Source organism: Paralichthys olivaceus, chromosome 1 (assembly GCF_024713975.1).
Source record: "Paralichthys olivaceus isolate ysfri-2021 chromosome 1, ASM2471397v2, whole genome shotgun sequence".
Classification (NCBI taxonomy): Eukaryota; Metazoa; Chordata; class Actinopteri; order Pleuronectiformes; family Paralichthyidae; genus Paralichthys; species Paralichthys olivaceus.
The window spans coordinates 29,198,182-29,215,980 of record NC_091093.1 but is presented as its reverse complement, the minus strand read 5'-3'; the positions used below and the strand labels follow the sequence as shown (position 1 = coordinate 29,215,980).

Below are 17,799 nucleotides of genomic sequence, written 5' to 3'. Positions count from 1 at the left end.
GTCCACAGGACCACCAGGACAGATCCTGGTTAGCTTCCACAGAAACATTACATGTACACATTGTCCAGCGTTGGATTGTTTATCTGTCAGTAAAAGTTCAGTCACATTGAGCCTGACTCGGTCCTCACCGCTCATTCTACAAACATCTCTCAGCTCAGTATCAGTGTTCACTGTTAGGAACACATGTTCTGAGCTTTGACCTTAAAGCTCCAGTGTGTAAGATTCTATTGTTAGAAACTGAAGAGAAAATAATCCAGAAATACTTTAGATTGGGGGGGGGGGGGGGAATTCAGCTGCAACATGACACTTCACCACTAGATGTCACTAAATTCTACACACCGAACCTTTCACATTAAATCATGATGTCTGACCTCAGAGTCTCCAGTCGACAGGTTGGACTCTGTAGAAAACCACACAGCTCCTTCACTCCTGAGTCCTGCAGCTCGTTGTCCCTCAGATCCAGTTCTCTCAGATGAGAGGGGTTTGACCTCAGAGCTGAAGCCAGAGAAGAACAGCTGATCTCTGACAGACTGCAGAGATCCAACCTGAATAAAGAATAAAACTTAACTGTAAATTAAACTGAGTTCATGTGTGAAAATAACAAATATTCATGTCAGCACAGACTCATAACATGGAAGATAAATATGAAATCAGACATGTTGGACTAAAGACGAGTCCTGATTCAGTAACAATAGATTATTTGGACCCGGTCTCTGTCCTGCAGATCAGTTTAGGAAATCCAGAACTAAACACAGATGAGTTTTAACAAGTAGCTGAATATTTAAAATGTCAAATTAATTCATGAATTCAAGTTATGAATGAAGAGGAATTATGTTAAATTAGAATTAAATAAGATAAATCGTGTATAAATGTTGTGTTATAGATATGAGATCTACAAAAGTCAGTCAGTGAACTGACCTCAGAGTCTCCAGTGGACAGGTTGGACTCTGTAGAAGACCACACAGCTCCTTCACTCCTGAGTCCTGCAGCTCGTTGTAGCTCAGATCCAGTTCTCTCAGATGAGAGGGGTTTGACCTCAGAGCTAAAGCCAGAGAAGAACAGCTGATCTCTGACAGACTGCAGTGATACAACCTGGATAAAGAAATGTGAATGTTTGAATGTGTCCTCCTGTTATTGTGGATCGTCATCATGTCAACACAGACTCTCAACATGCTGCTGACCTCAGTCCAGTCTGTGACCTGAAGATAAATATCACATCAGACATGTTGGACCATTGTTTCATTCATCACCTTCTTCTCTGTGTGTTTGGTCACTGAGTAGGTTTGTGTCATTAAACACTGTTTAAAGTAGAGATGGCTCCTGACAGTCACTTCCTGTTTGGTTCTATACTCATCAACTGTCCAACGTGCTTCAATAAGAACGTGTCTTATTGTTGAGAACCTGAGGAGGACGAGTGCTCGGCCTCAGTCCACATGTTATTCACTGACACTAGTGATCAGGAGCAGGTGTGTGCAGGTGAATGGAGTTGGGCTGATGAGGTGGACGTGACTGACAGGCTGGGTGAGGGACAGATGACTGAGGGACAGTGAGCAGAGCAGAACTGAGACAATTCAATTTAAATAGATAATGACCAAATAAGAAAGAACGTTGGAAAAGTGAACATTCAAGGATTTAAGGACCTGACCTCAGAGTCTCCAGTCGACAGTTTGGACTCTCCAGTCCAGCACACAGCAGCTTCACTACTGAGTCCTTCAGGATGTTTCTACTCAGAACCAGTTCTCTCAGATGTGAGGGGTCTGACTTCAGAGCTGAAGCCACGACTTCACAGTGAGTCTCTGAGAGTCCACAACCACCGAGTCTGTAATTAAAGAAAATATCAAATCTGTGAGAATAAAATCAGAAAACACAACATTCATACAACACGTGATCATGTGACCCTCACCCTGGTAAATCCTCTTTTTGCCTCATGAACATTTTATCTTAAAAACACCTCAAGAGAATCCTTTCAGATCTGGTACAAGCGTTCATTCAGACTAACAATGTGGCAGAGGATGTGTTCACTGATTCAACATGTTATTGATCATGTCTGGACTCACAGAGCCGTCCTGCAGTTCCTCACAGCTGGGATCAGTCTCCGTCGACCCTGGTCTGATGTGTTGAACTTCTCCAGGTCCAACTCATCCAGAACCTCCTCTGACATCTGCAGCATGTAGGCCAGAGCTGAGCAGTGGATCTCAGAGAGTTTCTCCTTTGATTTGTTCTCTGACGTCAGGAACTGTTGCATCTGCTGATGTACTGAGTGGTCGTTCATCTCAGTCAGACAGTGGAAGATGTTGATGCTTCTGTCAGGAGAAATGTTATCACTCTGCATCTTCTTCAGGTTGTTGATGATGTATGTCTGGATGTTCTCTGGATTGTTCTCTGTCCGACCCAGCAGGCCTCCTAAGACTCTCTGGTTGGACTTCAGACTGAGGCCGTGAAGGAAGCGAACAAACAGATCCAGATGACCATTTTTACTGGTGAGGGATTTCTCCATGGTTCTCTTCAGGAGGTCATCCAGGGAGAAGGTACCCCATCTTTTCCCATGTGTTCCGAAGAAGTTCTTGAGTTCTTCTCTGTTCCTCTTGGTGTAACAGTGGAACATGTAGACTGCAGCCAGAAACTCCTGAACGCTCAGATGAACAAAGCAGTAGACTGATTTCTGGAAGATCACACACTCTCTCCTGAAGATCTCAGTACAAACTCCTGAGTACACCGAGGCCTCTGTGACATTAAGACCACACTGCTCCAGGTCTTCTTGGTAGAACATGATGTTTCCTTCCTCCAGATGTTTAAGCGCCAGCCTCCCCAGCTTCAGAAGAACGTCCCTGTCAGCCTCCGTCAGCTGCTGTGGACTCGTCTCATGTCCTCCACCGTACTTGTTGTTCTTCCTCTTTGTCTGAACCAGCAGGAAGTGTGAGTACAGGTCCGTCAGGGTCTTGGGCAGCTCTCCTCTCTGGTCTGTGGTCAACATGTGCTCCAGAACTGTAGCACTGATCCAGCAGAAGACTGGGATTTGACACATGATGTGGAGGCTCCTGGACGTCTTGATGTGTGAGATGATTCTGCTGCTCAGCTCCTCATCACTGAATCTCCTCCTGAAGTACTCCTCCTTCTGGGCGTCAGTGAAGCCTCGTACTTCTGTCACCCTGTCAACACATGTAGGAGGGATCTGATTGGCCGCCGCAGGTCTGGAGGTTATCCAGACGAGAGCCGAGGGAAGCAGATTCCCCTGGATGAGGTTTGTCAGCAGCACGTTGAATGATGACCTCTGTGTGACCTCAGACACGACCTCCCTGTGGTTGAAGTCCAGAGAACGTCTGCTTTCATCCAGGCCGTCAAGGATGATCAAAGGTTTACAGACAGCGAGCGTCTCTGCCGTGAGCTTCTGTAATGTTGGATGGAAAACACGGAGCAGCGTGAGAAGACTGTGCTGCTCGTCTTTCACCAGGTTCAGCTCCCTGAACGAAAGCACAACCAGCAGACCCACATCTTGGTTTTCTAAACCCTCTGCCCAGTCCAGAGTGAACTTCTGCACCGAGAAGGTTTTTCCAACTCCAGCGACGCCGTTGGTCAGGACGACTCTGATGCTGCTCTGCTGGTCAGTGAAGGCTTTAAAGATGTCGTGGCACTTGATGGGAGTGTCGTGGAGGCTCTTCTTCTTGGAAGCCGTCTCAAGCTGCCTCACCTCATGTTCAGTATTAACCTCTTCACTCTGTCCCTCTGTGATGTAGAGCTCAGTGTAGATCCTGTTGAGGAGGGTTCTACTTCCTGTTTCCTCAGTTCCTTCAGTCACATGTTCACATCTCCTCCTCAGACTGATCTTATGTTGGTCTAAAACCTCCTGCAGACCCCGATCTGCTGAAAGACAAGAAACAATGTGAGACTAAAGACAGAGAATCTGAGAATCTGCTGATTGTTTTCATCAGATACAGAAAAACTAGAGAAAATCAAAGCTTTTGAACTTTGTGCTTTTATAACCAAGTGAAATGTTGATGCTGTATGAAGGAACAAAATCAAACATGTGCTGTTGTCAGAAGTGAAGACATCAGCAGACACATGTACAGTGCTGCTCTGACCGGCTGTCTGAGCTCCAGCTCCTCTTCTGGATCTTTGTCCACACTGGGGACAGGAGGAGTCTCCTGAAGAACCAGACTGGTCCCAGTATGAGGTGATGCACTGTCTGCAGAACCAGTGTCCACAGCTGGTGGAGACTGGATCCTTCAGGACGTCCTGACACGAAGCACAGCGGGACGACTGCTCCTCCTCAGAAACATGACTCCTCCTCCTCCTCTCTCTGTGAAGACATGTCCTGATAAGTCAAATGTCACAGTCACAGGTCGTCATCACTTCTGTCAAGGAGGTTTTGTTTCCACCCTGTATGTTTGTGTGTTGGTTGGTTCGTTAGTGGGATTATAAAAACCACTGAACAGATCACCAGTAAACTTGGTGAAGGATGTGTTCTGTGAACCAGATGTTCAGAGGACTGATGTTTATGAGTGAGTGAAATTTGGTGCAGATCCAAATAAAAATGAGTATGTAGTGAATTTCAAAGTGGTTTCATCAGGAGCGTGTTGGGCCTTGGTGGAGGTCTGAGCTCTTTGAGGGATTCTGAGAGATTAGTCACCAGTTTCAATGAAGCTGTGTCCTAATGCAGGGGCCACACTAGAGGAAACTACATCCTCTTCAGATCAGTTCACAGTAGAAACAGTCTCTTACTTTGTGTGTGAGGGTCCAGGTTCATTACTGAAGTTTGGTGGGATTCCCCTGGACCGGTCACTCTTCAGAGACACACAGCTGAACTCTGGAGACTCTGCTCTGTCCTCTTCCTCCTCATAACCACTCATCTTCAGTCTGAGAGGAAAAACACTGAGCTCACAGGAATCAGGACAAACAGGTCTGTTCAGGAAACATACACGCACACACACACACACAGTAATGTATGATTCTGTATTAAACACTTGATTAACAGATGTGATGAAGATAAAAAGTGAAATTGTGAGTTAACTCTGCTAATGAGTCATTTGAAGACACTTTGTTCCACACCTGCTGTTCACATCTGTCTCTGGTGATCCCATCACATGGAAACTACGTCTGTCACCAGGTGTGAACTGACAAACTTGGAGCCGTGTGATCAGCAGATGGATGTTAACAGCAGGTGAGAGAGTGTGACAGTAAAACTTTCATAAAGTTGTGTGAACACTCACCTGCTCACTTTTCTTCTCCTGCTCCTCCAAGTGAAAATGGAGTCTGACACTCTCCTGCTCTCCTGCTCCTCCTCCGTGTTGAAGCAGTTCAAAGTCCAGTTCCATGAAGATGAACTGGTTCATGTTCACAGTTCATGTTTTATTAGATCATATATTTAGTTAATAATTGATGTAGGATCATGAATCCAGATCTTCACTTTCACACTGAGTCCTGACTGCGAGCGTCTCATGTTACTGAGCTGTAAAATGTTGACTGGTCATTTTTCATGATGTTTAAATGAGCCTCATAAACTCTGGACTCAAACAGACACTGAGTCACTTCATGAACTGATCAGGTCCTGATCACTAGTGATGAGAGTTTATTAGTGACAGTGAGAGCAGCTCAGAGTGGAGGAGGAAACAGAAGCTAAAGTGAACGGACTCTGCTCCTCTTATCTTATCTCAATGTGTGAGTCACTGAGCAACGTCCAAACACTCGCCATGAGCTCACAGCAACAGTCAAACCACACAGGCGATCATTTCTGTCACTTACATTCAAAACATTGTTGTTTGTTACATCAGAGGCTGTTTTTGCATTAATGTGAAGAGGGAAAGTTTCTCATTCTGAACTGAATTAGGTTTTAAATGTTTGGTGATGTAAAGGTAGAAGGATTTTAACTTCACTGAGATAATAATGATTTTATTGTTGTGGGGAAAAAAAAAACATTTGGCACGAACATCAGTTCATTTCTTATCCATCCTTAAAGTGATAAGAATATTTAGATTGACCTCTAATAAAGTAATAAACATGTTAATAATTAAAATAAATGTTGTCTGTAGCCTTACAGAACTTCAAAAAATAGATGAACCTGCTCTGCCCACCAGTCATTTTGCCTTTTTCAATATGTGTTGCAGAGCTGCAGTCTGGATTTTACAATGCCTGAAGTTTTGTGAACTCCTTGAGTGCATTTATTGATTTGACAGTTAAATGTTAATATTTCATCAGTTTCAAAGACTTCCTCTCTCTTCCAGGAACTAAATTCTGCTGGAGAGACATCGAACGTCACCTCAGTTCCAACCAAAACTTTAAAGCTACTTTTAAGATGGTGTTGTGTGATAAAGTACCACTGTTTACTTTCCATCGTTATGATCACAGCTACACGTGTCTCAAATAGTCCAACAAGACATTAACAACATGCTCAGTGACTGCAGACTCTGCAGACTCTTTGTTGGAGTCCAAACTAGAAACCTGTGCAGTGTCCTCGCATTGAGCAAAGCGGGAAACAAGTCAAACATTGACATCTGCTGGTAAAGGACGTGAATGCATTGAGAACTTCTTGCCCTGTGTTCTACCAGTCAGGAAGGGCCTCCTCCCAGGGTGAATATCAAACTGTAAATCAGAGTCCAAGGTTGGAGAGTAGGCCAGGATACCTGGTTCAGGTTAGTCAGGGTTGGAGTCAGGTCAAGCATCATAAGAGTCAACTGGTTGGGGGAGGGAAGGTTTAAGTGAAGTGACAAAACCTGATTAGGAAACAACCTGGTGGTGGCAAGAATGTAATATGATCATTTTTAGATTTGGGGGAGGCCTGCTAATCTGGCCTGTTGTCTCCTGCTGTCTTGTCCACAGCTCCACAGAAATGCAAACAGATATAAAAATACCATTCAAAGAATATGACTTTAATTTGTGCCACAGCAAAACATACATTCAATGCCTTCACAGATTCACTTTTATTGACTTCATATATTTGACTTTTTTTCCCATAATCACAAACCATAACTTACCTGTGATGCACACAGCACATCGTGGAGCAAACAGAACTTTTCTGGGTGTTCAACAAAGTGAGGAAAAGTATAGAAACCAACAGATCCAAAAACATATTCACATTCTATGAGCTGCACGTGTAGTTCCACAGATCAACTTGTAAAAATGAGCAGAGCTCTACATTCATTACAGGAGCAGTCCTGGTTTCATCCACCCACTTTTTCCACAAACACACATTTAGTAGAATATAGTATAGAATAGCACATGGTTCTTATAGCACCAATAACAGGCTATTCATATTCTCATAATGATAATAGTCAGTGTTGTGTCAGTTCACGTTTGAAAAGAACTAGTTCACGTTCATTGAATCCAGTTTGTATCAGGATGATTTAGGTGACAAACTTACCATCATGTGTTCAGTGATGAATGGATGGTGTCGGATCATCACTTTAACACTGACTCCTGCTGTTCACGTCACGTCTCGTGTTGTACTGAGCACACAAAGTGGACTGGTCATTTCTCATGATGTTTAAATGCAGCCTCATAAACTCTGGAGGGAATCAAACCAACACTAAGTAAACTTCATGTACTGATCAGGTCCTAGTTGTCACCAGAGTGTCAAATGACACGTTAAATACGTGTATATGTGTTTATTGAGTATTGAATATTCTCCTCGTATTTTTTAAATACAACAGATTCTTCCTGATCTACTTCCTGAACTACTTCCTGATCCACTTCCTGATTTACTTCCTGATTTCATAAAAATGTATCTTTATTGTCTGAACCCAGAGAAGCTGAATGCATCACAGTGAAATAATCCTCGATGTAAAATACAAGAGTCCCTTCTTCAACAATGGTTGTTCAAGCCTCACTGAGTTTAAACTCCTCAGTAGTGACAACAGGCCGTCGCCTCGTCACACAATATTTAGTACGTGTTACTTCAATGTAAGAACTTGACTCTTTGTGAGTAAGACTCTTTTTCAACATGTAAAGAAACTTCTCTTTCACGTTGAATCAACTTTAACCACAAAGAAACTTTTCATGTTGAATGAACAAAAATTTCTGTCTGTGAACACAGAATTATAATATCAAATAATGAGAAAAGACAAAGTCTGAATGACACAATAAAGAGTCCAGAGATCAACTAACAAACAAGACAACAACACTTTCAGGGATAAACAACAAACACACTGATCAGTTCAAATCATTCTGTTTCTCAGACTTTGAGCAGAGTGAACCCTCTTTAACACACAAAACTATACAAACACAAACACAAGCTTTTCCTCCACCAGTGAAACATCTTGTCAAACAAATGTCTAGAAGAACAAGAAGTCAAGAGACTGTTGGACTCACCGGATGTTCACAGGAGAGAAGAGTCTGATCAGCTGTTTGGAGACAGAGCTGCTACTGGACCAGCTGCTGTGCATCCATCTGTCCACAGGGAGGCGCCCTCATGACTTCTGCTCCGTATTTAAAGGCGGAATGGTGGAATCAATGATTCACACATCAATTAAAAAGTGTTGAAAGGAAAGATTGGAGACTTTCTGTCTTTATATGATTTTTCACAATATTTATTATCTATTTAATTCTCTCTCCTATCAGTGGAATTCAATGGCTGATGAGCATTCCACTGTATATATTCTGTTTCAATTGTAAATATAATTCCCATTCTATTTCTATTTTATACCTCCTTGCTCTTATATTGCATGTTTACTTATTTATTGCTTTTACCAGAGTCTATTTTCTGACTATCCCTACTATTACTACTGTTGTGATTATACTAAATTAAACGTGGCACCATTCAATGTTGTGCTTTTGGGCATTCAATAAATGTGGCTATCAGAAACATATTAAATACGAATATTAAAAATATTAAATGATAACTTGAATTGATAAAAGATAAATCAGGGCACCGCCCGTCAAAGGAAGGGAAAAGACAGTGTAACCTGGAGTGTATGACCCAGTAAGTTAGACAGGTAGATAAATACCGTACCCTGGTTCAACTCAAGGAGCGAGGGAAGGCTAATGTGCAAAGTTAACACAAATATTTATTTGCTTCCAGCTTCTAGCTGTTCTGATAGCAAAGTTCAAAGTTCAATAAAGTTCAGTCCAAAGTCAGTTAGAGTCCATGTCAAAGTCTATGGAGTGTGTGTGTGTGTGTGTGTGTGTGTGGTTTCATGAACTCACACATGAAAATGAATGAACATGAATCCAGCAAGAAAACACACGCAATAAACCCGACTGTATTTTTCATGGGGTTACAACAGCAAATATATTGAATGAGTCTCATGGAATTACTGACTACAAATCTGGAACTCTGATGAATAACTGAATAAATAACAATAACCAAAGTTACCACATCAACAGCTCGCAAAGTTGAAGGAGAGAGGCTCTGTCAGTACTGCGGCCAGCCCGGCCACACCCTTGTCCAGTGTCCAAATCGGCCAAAAGATTAGGCTCATCAGGCAGAGGAGGGACCCTGTTGAGCCAGACGAGCTCCTCCATCAACTGTAACTCATCCCAAACTTCTCTGGTAGATGCTAAGATCAGTATTAAGTCTCTCTGTCTCCCTCTCTAGGCCCTGGTGGGTTCTGGAGCTGATGAGAACTTCATGGACTCTAATCTAGTTTCTCAGAGCAACATCCCTCTCACTCCTCTTCCTGAACCCATAGAGGTTAATGCCTTAGATGACACCTGGCTCGAATTACCCACCAAACCACCCCTATTACCCTGCTCACCTCCAACCACCAAGAGTCCATCCAATTTCTGGTCATATCTTCTCCTCACTCACCCTTGTTTCTGGGTCAACCCTGGCTGCAACTCCACAATGCCCACATTGACTGAAGACAGTGTAGTAGGTTGGAGCGTACATTGTCACTTACACTGTCTCAGATCGGCCAGGCCTTCTTCAGGTTCCATTCACTCACCTGTTTCTAAAACTCCTGACCTATCCCTTGGTCCCTCAGTTTATCACGACCTTGGGGAGGTTTTTCAGAAAAAAGGACAAGGCCCTTTCATTACCCCCTCACCAACCTTACGATTGCACCATCAACCTCCACACGCTTCCCTCCAGCAGAATGTTCAACCTGTCAAAACCTGACAAAGAGACTGAGGAACAATACATTCAGGAAACGCTGTCTGGGGGACTCATCAACCATCTTCATCCCCTGTAGGAGCTGGATTCTTTTTTGTTAAAAAGAAAGATGGCTCCCTGCGACCCTGTATAGACTTTCATGCTCTCAATAATAGTAGAGTTAAAAACAAGTATCCACTGCCCCTGATAGAATCAGCTTTGATCCCCTTCATGAGGCTAACAACTTCTCTAAATTAGACGAGTGGAAGACGGCTTTCAACAACCCGCTTGTGCCATTTGAGTACCGGGTGATGCCGTTTAGCCTCACCAATGCTCCCGCCGCCTTCCAAACCTTAGTTAACGATGTGCTCAAAGACATGCTGAACCGATTTGTGTTTGTGTATCTAGATGACATCCTCATTTTCTCCAGAAGTCAGCAAGAACATCGGCAGCACGTCAGGTTAGTGCTCCAGAGACTTCTAGAGAACAAACCTAACTTTGTGACTCTAAAATGAAAAATTCCTTCATGTTCACAAAGCACGAACATTAATTAGCTGATGATGCATTAATAACAGCTTCTCACCATCATCATTTCAGACAGAGGAGTAAAGTCAGAGCAAATCTGAGTCTTTTTACGTAACTCATTGAAAAGAGAGCAGGGTTCCAGTTCCAGTCATTAAGCATCTATTCCACTGACATCACTGCCACGTCCTACCACGTTCTTGTGTACCAGATTGTTGTACATCGTTCTAACAACAGCTCAACTCTCTATCAACATCTATGATGCCTGGATAAAAGTCATTACACAGAAACTGGTTACATCATGTTGGCAGTCTTGAAATGATTTGCCCCGAGACTGTTGTGTGGATCGGAACGTACACTAGAGGCTAACACACCTTGAAATTGTCTCTACCGCGAGACCTAAAGCTGCAAGACTAAAGACAAGTGAAGGAAAGACATTTTCTACTACGTTTGCAGATACATGGAAACTAACAATACATGATTTGCATATCTACAGAAAAAGAGCAGATATTAAATCAGATAAAGATGTGTACAATAGGCTACATAAATATACATATGGAAATACTGGAATGTACAGATGGGAATGCAGTGAAGTGAGCACGTGTCACTTGTTGCACATTGTTACAGTGCAAAGTAATAATGATGTCCTCAAAAGGTTTTCGACAGCAGAACATGTAATATAGCCGACACGTATACAACAGTTATATCACTTAATATTTGAATGCAGTTCAAAAAACACAAGTACTAAGCAATATGAGTACACAATACTTAAGAGAAATGACTTTGTTCTCCTTGATCTTTAGGGAAACCTAGTGTGGGAAGCCCAATCACTCATTTGTTGTGCAGCGCTGTTAGGAGTGTGTAGTGTGGCACATCTTGTAAATTATCAGTAAACAAAAATAAAAGAATTAACATCGCATGGACCCATAAAAATATGGAATTGGGAATCAGCTTTATTAAAATACAGTACATATAAGGACAGAAGCAGAAAACAATAAAACAGATTTGAAGGGATGACACCATAACTGTACGCAGCGTCTCAACCATCCATGCCCCGGATCAATATGAGTAAGTTAACGTTCACAAACTAGTCCACATCTCCCTGAATAAGTCAGAAACAGCAGTAGTCGCTCTCTGAGAGTGTGGCATCAGTGGAAGCTGCCTCTCAACAATCAATGACACAAAACAGAGACGAATGTATTTATTTTTTATATATTTATTTGACTACATGTCACTAACTGTTTTTTTTCCATAGATACAATATTCTGGTATCAACCAGATTAAGACAATAATCTGAAGAAGACACTGACGTATAAACTGTATGTTCTGATCAACTTAACCTGAATAAGATCATACTCAGAATAATCAATAATCATTGATAAAACATTAGAGCGTCCTGTCGGAGTTTACACAACATGTTGACATACGACAGTTCCAAGTGATGACATCATGTCCTGGACGTGAAAAGTGTCACTTCGAAGGTTCAGTGTGTAGAATTTAGTGACATCTAGTGTTGAAGTGTCATGTTGCAGCTGAACAGCCCTCCCCTCCCCCTCTCCTTCTAAACATGAAAAAGAAACTGTGGTAGCTTCAGTTATTAAAACCCAAAAGGTGTTTAGTTTGTCCAGTCTGTTAAAAACATGGCGGCCTCCATAGAGAGGATCCCCTCCATGTAAATATATTAAGTATTTGAATATAAAGTATTTGAATATAAAGTATTTGAATATAAAGTATTTAAATATAAAAGGTCTTTTCTGGGGTAAAGAAAACAACAATTCATAAAATTTGGATGAAATGATCCAGTGAAAACATCATGAGGATTATTCTCCATTAAATTTCTGCCAATAGTTCCATTTCACCTAAATCTTACACACTGGACCTTTAAGGGATATTCCCTCATTTCCTTTTATTTCATGTACATTTGTACAAATAGTTTTAAACTATAAGACGCTCGTCTGAACTCAGCAGTTATTTATTTATAATAGCGACTGCTCACAGCTTCATGTCCCCACCAGTAGATAGAATGTCACTTTCTACATTTGAAAGTTACATTTGCATTAAATCTGCATATTTTTCTGCACATAACTTGGAAATATTTACAACTTTGACTTTTCTGTGTCAAAGGACAGAGCAGCAGCAGATCCACTGATGATGCTGTGTCACACAGGAACACACAGGGAGGACGGTGGACTGGACACTGTGTGACAGCTGATCTCAGAGCAGCTCACCTCCTCTGATTCCTCTGGAGCTCTGTCTCCACTCTGCCTCCCAGCAACAAGGCCCAGTCAGAGCCGCTCTACACACAAGCTGCTGCTGCTTCAGCCTCTGGATCATCAGGACACAGCTCAGCCTCCGTCCACACACACTGTCCTCTTCACACTGTCCTCTTCACACTCACCTAGAGAAAGATCCTGTCCACCATCTGTTGAGAGAAGAAGACATCAGTGTTGACAGAGACTCACTTCATCAGCTGTGAGTCAGTGATGCAGCACATCCAGTATAAAGAGCAGCAGGGACTTCAGTCCTGTTCAGAGGTGGAGCAGCTTCCTCTCTGCTTCATGTTCACGTGTTGGAATGAACACGCTAAGAGCTGCACACACTTTGACCATCACGTGTGTTTCCTCTGCATGTGAAAGTGCAGAGTGGACACTTGAGAGGTGGATTTCCTGCTGTTACAGGTGAAGACATGTGTCACATAAAAGGGGCGGGGTTTACTGCGTATGACCAATCACAGACATGGACAGTTTGACTGACAGCAGAGTTTGAATCCCATGATGTGGTCTCTATGATGAGCTTTAGTTGGACACACTCTGTCTCTGAGGACACACTGTCTCTGAGGACACACACTGTCTCTGAGGACACACACTGTCTCTGAGGACACACACTGTTTCTGAGGACACACACTGACTCTGAGGACACACTCTGTCTCTGAGGACACACACTGTCTCTGAGGACACACACTGTTTCTGAGGACACACACTGACTCTGAGGACACACTCTGTCTCTGAGGACACACTGTCTCTGAGGACATTGACTCAGAGGACAAACACTGTCTCTGAGGACACACTCTGACTCTGAGGACACACACTGTCTCTGAGGACACACACTGACTCTGAGGACACACTCTGTCTCTGAGGACACACTGTCTCTGAGGACACACTCTGTCTCTGAGGACACACTGTGGTGCAAACCTCTGACGTCACTACTCAATAAAAACACATGGAGCTATTTTCAGGGACCTGACTGAGAGCATCTGGTATTTTGGTGACAGGATGAGTCTGGAGAGATTGAGATGTACTGGGTGTGTTAGTGGCTGAGATCAACTGAACCAACCAGACGTTGGTTTAAACTTCTCTTCTCCGTCCCTTTAAGGAGAGTGTGCACCACACAACAGTGGAGAGTCACGCTGGTCAGTGGGCGGAGCTTTTATACGGGTTGATCTCCAACTTAACCTGCTTCGGAGCAGGTTAGCCGTTCATCATCAGTTACCATGGTGATTTAACCAGATAAGAAGTGAACGAGCTTCGTAGGACTGAAAAAACTAAACCTGAAGTTAACCTGATAACCACAAATCCTGCTTCGTAGTACAGACCCTGGATCTGTACTGTGATACTGACTGTGTTTAGTAAAATACTGATGAAAGCAGCGTGGACTGACTCCAAACATCTACTGACCTCAGAGTCTCCAGTCGACAGTCTGAACTCTGCTCTAGATCAAGCAGCTCCTTCACTCCTGAGTCCTGCAGCTTGTTGTATCTCAGATCCAGTTCTCTCAGATGAGAGGGGTTTGACCTCAGAGCTGAAGCCAGAGAAGAACAGCTGATCTCTGACAGTCTGCAGTGATTCAACCTGAATAAAGAATAAAACTTAACTGTAAATTAAACTGAGTTCATGTGTGATAATAACATACAAATATTCATGTCAGCACAGACTCATAACATGGAAGATAAATATGAAATCAGACATGTTGGACTAAAGACGAGTCCTGATTCAGTAACAATATATTATTTGGACCCGGTCTCTGTCCTGCAGATCAGTTTAGGAAATCCAGAACTAAACACAGATGAGTTTTAACAAGTAGCTGAATATTTAAAATGTCAAATTAATTCATGAATTCAAGTTAAGTATGAAGAGGAATTATGTTAAATTAGAATTAAATGAGATAAATCGTGTATAAATGTTGTGTTATAGATATGAGATCTACAAAAGTCAGTCAGTGAACTGACCTCAGAGTCTCCAGTGGACAGGTTGGACTCTGTAGAAAACCACACAGCTCCCACACTCCTGAGTCCTGCAGCTCGTTGTAGCTCAGATCCAGTTCTCTCAGATGAGAGGGGTTTGACCTCAGAGCTGAAGCCAGAGAAGAACAGCTGATCTCTGACAGTCTGCAGCGATTCAACCTGAATAAATAATAACAATAATAACTTTAAACTTTTTAAGTACTTTTGGAAAACAGAGTTTACAAAGTGCTTTGACAGCAAATCAAGAAAAGTAAATAAAAACGTGAACACATAAAAGCCGTAATATGACAATAGAGATAAATGAACAAGTACATCAAAGGTGAAAATGATAAAAACACATCACATCAAAGCAAGTCTATAAAAATGGGTTTTAAGAAGTGACTGAAAAGACGTCACTGACTCTGCCTTATCTCCTCAGGTGGGCCGTTCCAAAGCCGAGGGGCCCTGATGGTTAAAGCACGGTCACGGTTTAGTTTTCAACCTGGACTTTGGAACAGCAGGATCCACCTGAGGATCTAAGGCTGCGTGCAGGCACATACAGGCTCAAGAATTCTGTGATGTAGTTTGGGGCCAGATGCTTTAAAAGTGATCAGTAAGATCTGAAAATCAATTCTAAAACGGACAGGGAGTCAATGGAGAGAAGAGAGGATCAGGGTGATGTGATGTTGACATTTAATACCAGTGAGAAGCTGCTGCTCTGAACTAGTTGGAGACTGTGGAGGTGAAGGGGCGGAGAGAGCACCTTCACCTGCACCACTGAGGATCAATCAGCACAGGTGAGAGCTGTTAGCTGATTGATCCTCAGACTTTAAAAGGAGGCAGCAGAGCTGCCTCGGGGGGAAAACGCTCTGAGAACACTCAGGAAAGACACACTGGAGAAAGACACTGGGAAGAGAGACTGGGTGAAGCTGAAGGTCCAGCAGAAAGTGCTGGACCAGTTAAGTTACATGTTTTGTATGTTCTGTTGGGAGAGTAAATAAAAGATGCTAAACAAGCAATGGTTAGACTGGTTTGTCTCTGGCTGTCGTGAGGGGAACCCCGTGGCGTGGTCGAACGCCACAGAGACTTTATGACTTTTGTCTTCTTCCAGAGAGGAGGGAGTTACAGGAGTCCAGTCTAGAGAAGACTAGTATCAAGTATAAAGGATTCAACTTGGTGCCAAATTGTTACCGGTCTCTCTCTCTCCACCTCATCTCTCTTCTCTCCCCCGCTTTCCACCCATCTCTCCTTTCCTCCCCCCTTACTTTTCTTTCCTCACCCCAACCGGTCGAGGCAGATGACCGCCCACATTGAGCCTGGTTCTGCCAGAGGTTTCTCCCTGTTAATGAGGGAGTTTTTCCTCTCCACAGTCGCCTGTGCTTGCTCATTGTGGGAACTGTTGGGTTTCTCTATGTTAATATTGTTTTAAGGTCTTGACCTTTAAATGTAAAGTGCCTTGAGATAATGTAAATTATGAATTGGCGCTATATAAATAAAATTGAATTGAATTGAATTGAACTTAACTGTCAATTAACAGTCCATGTGTGAAAATAAAGGACTTTGACTAAACATCACTGTCACTGTTTTCAGACCTGAAGTCTGACTCAAGTTGTTCTGGACATTTTCTGGAACTTTTCCTGCAGCCTCCGAGTAAAGTTTCTGAGTGAGTCCATGTGAAAATAGAGCAGGTAAATGTCCCGAGGATTCATAGAGAGCGAGTGGACGTGTTGATGATGGACACAAACGTGACGGACGTGAAACTGGAACAATAAAAATATCTCAGGATGAAGAAGAAGAGACACGTAGAAGACGAAGACGTCAACTTGGAAAGACGTGGAGATTCCAGAGAGTGACTGAAAACAGCTTGAAAGTCCTCGTGTCCTCGAGGTTATCATGGAGATATGTGTTTTGGCTCCACCCCTCGTCTGAATGTCCCCACATGTTCCTGTTGCTGTGAACGAGTCTGACCCGGACAATCTCCTGCTGCTGCTTCAGCTCCAGAAAATGTCTGCACACAATTTTCTGAACATGTTCCACAGTTGATTTGTGAAAAGGGCGAGCAGTGATATGATCATGTTTTCTTGAAGTGGCGATGATCTGAGCAGCAGTTTGACCAGTTGAAAGTGGAGCAGGGAGGCCTGAGTAATGTCCTGTAATGGGAACTCTTAAGGGTTGTTGCTACACGGGGGAGTTAGAGGGTAACACCTTGTGTGTCATTGTTATGTGTCCGTCTGAAGTAAACGACATGTTACGGACAGTGTGTGTCTTGTCATTCATCAACAATCGTCATTAACGAACGCAGCATGGTGTCAAAAGTGGGATTGAGAACAAAAGTAAAAAAGTAAAATAAAGCAATGAAGACGTCCTAAACCTGAAAGAAAACTGAGAACGGGAAAAAAGACTAAATGGGCAAAGAAGCACCAGTAGCAGCGCCACAGTTAGCCCCGCCAGGCCAGTTCGACTTCAGCAATGCTAATGAATGGCCGAGATGGTTGAAACGTTTTGAACACTACAGAATAGCGTCAGGACTAGACAAGCAGTCAGAAGAGTTTCAAGTGAATGCCTTCATGTTAGGCCTGGGCCGATAATCAATAAATCAATTAATCGCACGATAAATTAAAATGAACTTAATAATTTTTCCGGCCTCGATATATCGCAATGTGCATGCGTGTTTGTTTTCCTCGTCTCTCGCCTCCAAGCTGGATGACAAGAGGGTTCACTCTGTGCTCAGTCTCAGCACCTGGGGGCGTTTGTTGCGGAATGAACGGAGTGAACCCTCTTGTCAGTCATCCAGCCTCTTTCTCTCTGTGGGGGGAGGCAGGGCCACTAGCATTAGCTCCACACACAGAGTGCAGCAAACGAGTGTCATGTGGAGCAACGTGAGGAAAAAAGATGATTGCAAAGCCAAATGCCACAGCCCCGGTGTGGGAATATTTTGGCTTCAAACCGAATGACTTGCATGCCCACCTAAAGCATAACCACCCGATCCAGTTTTCCCAGTTGGGGAAACAAAGTGCACCTCGAGATGCAGAGCCTT

General features: G+C 43.0%; 1 protein-coding gene across 1 annotated transcript in view; it reads right to left on the bottom strand.

The window, feature by feature from the left end:
• LOC138411103 (NACHT, LRR and PYD domains-containing protein 5-like) overlaps positions 1-17,799 on the bottom strand; it is a 402,447-nt gene that overhangs the window by 352,919 nt on the left and 31,729 nt on the right. Inside the window, exons 14-15 of the mRNA XM_069529793.1 lie at positions 919-1,092; positions 372-545 (exon numbers count right to left, since the gene is read on the bottom strand). Of these exons, the coding sequence (XP_069385894.1) occupies positions 372-545; positions 919-1,092 (348 nt within the window). The remainder of the gene's footprint in view (positions 1-371; positions 546-918; positions 1,093-17,799) is intronic.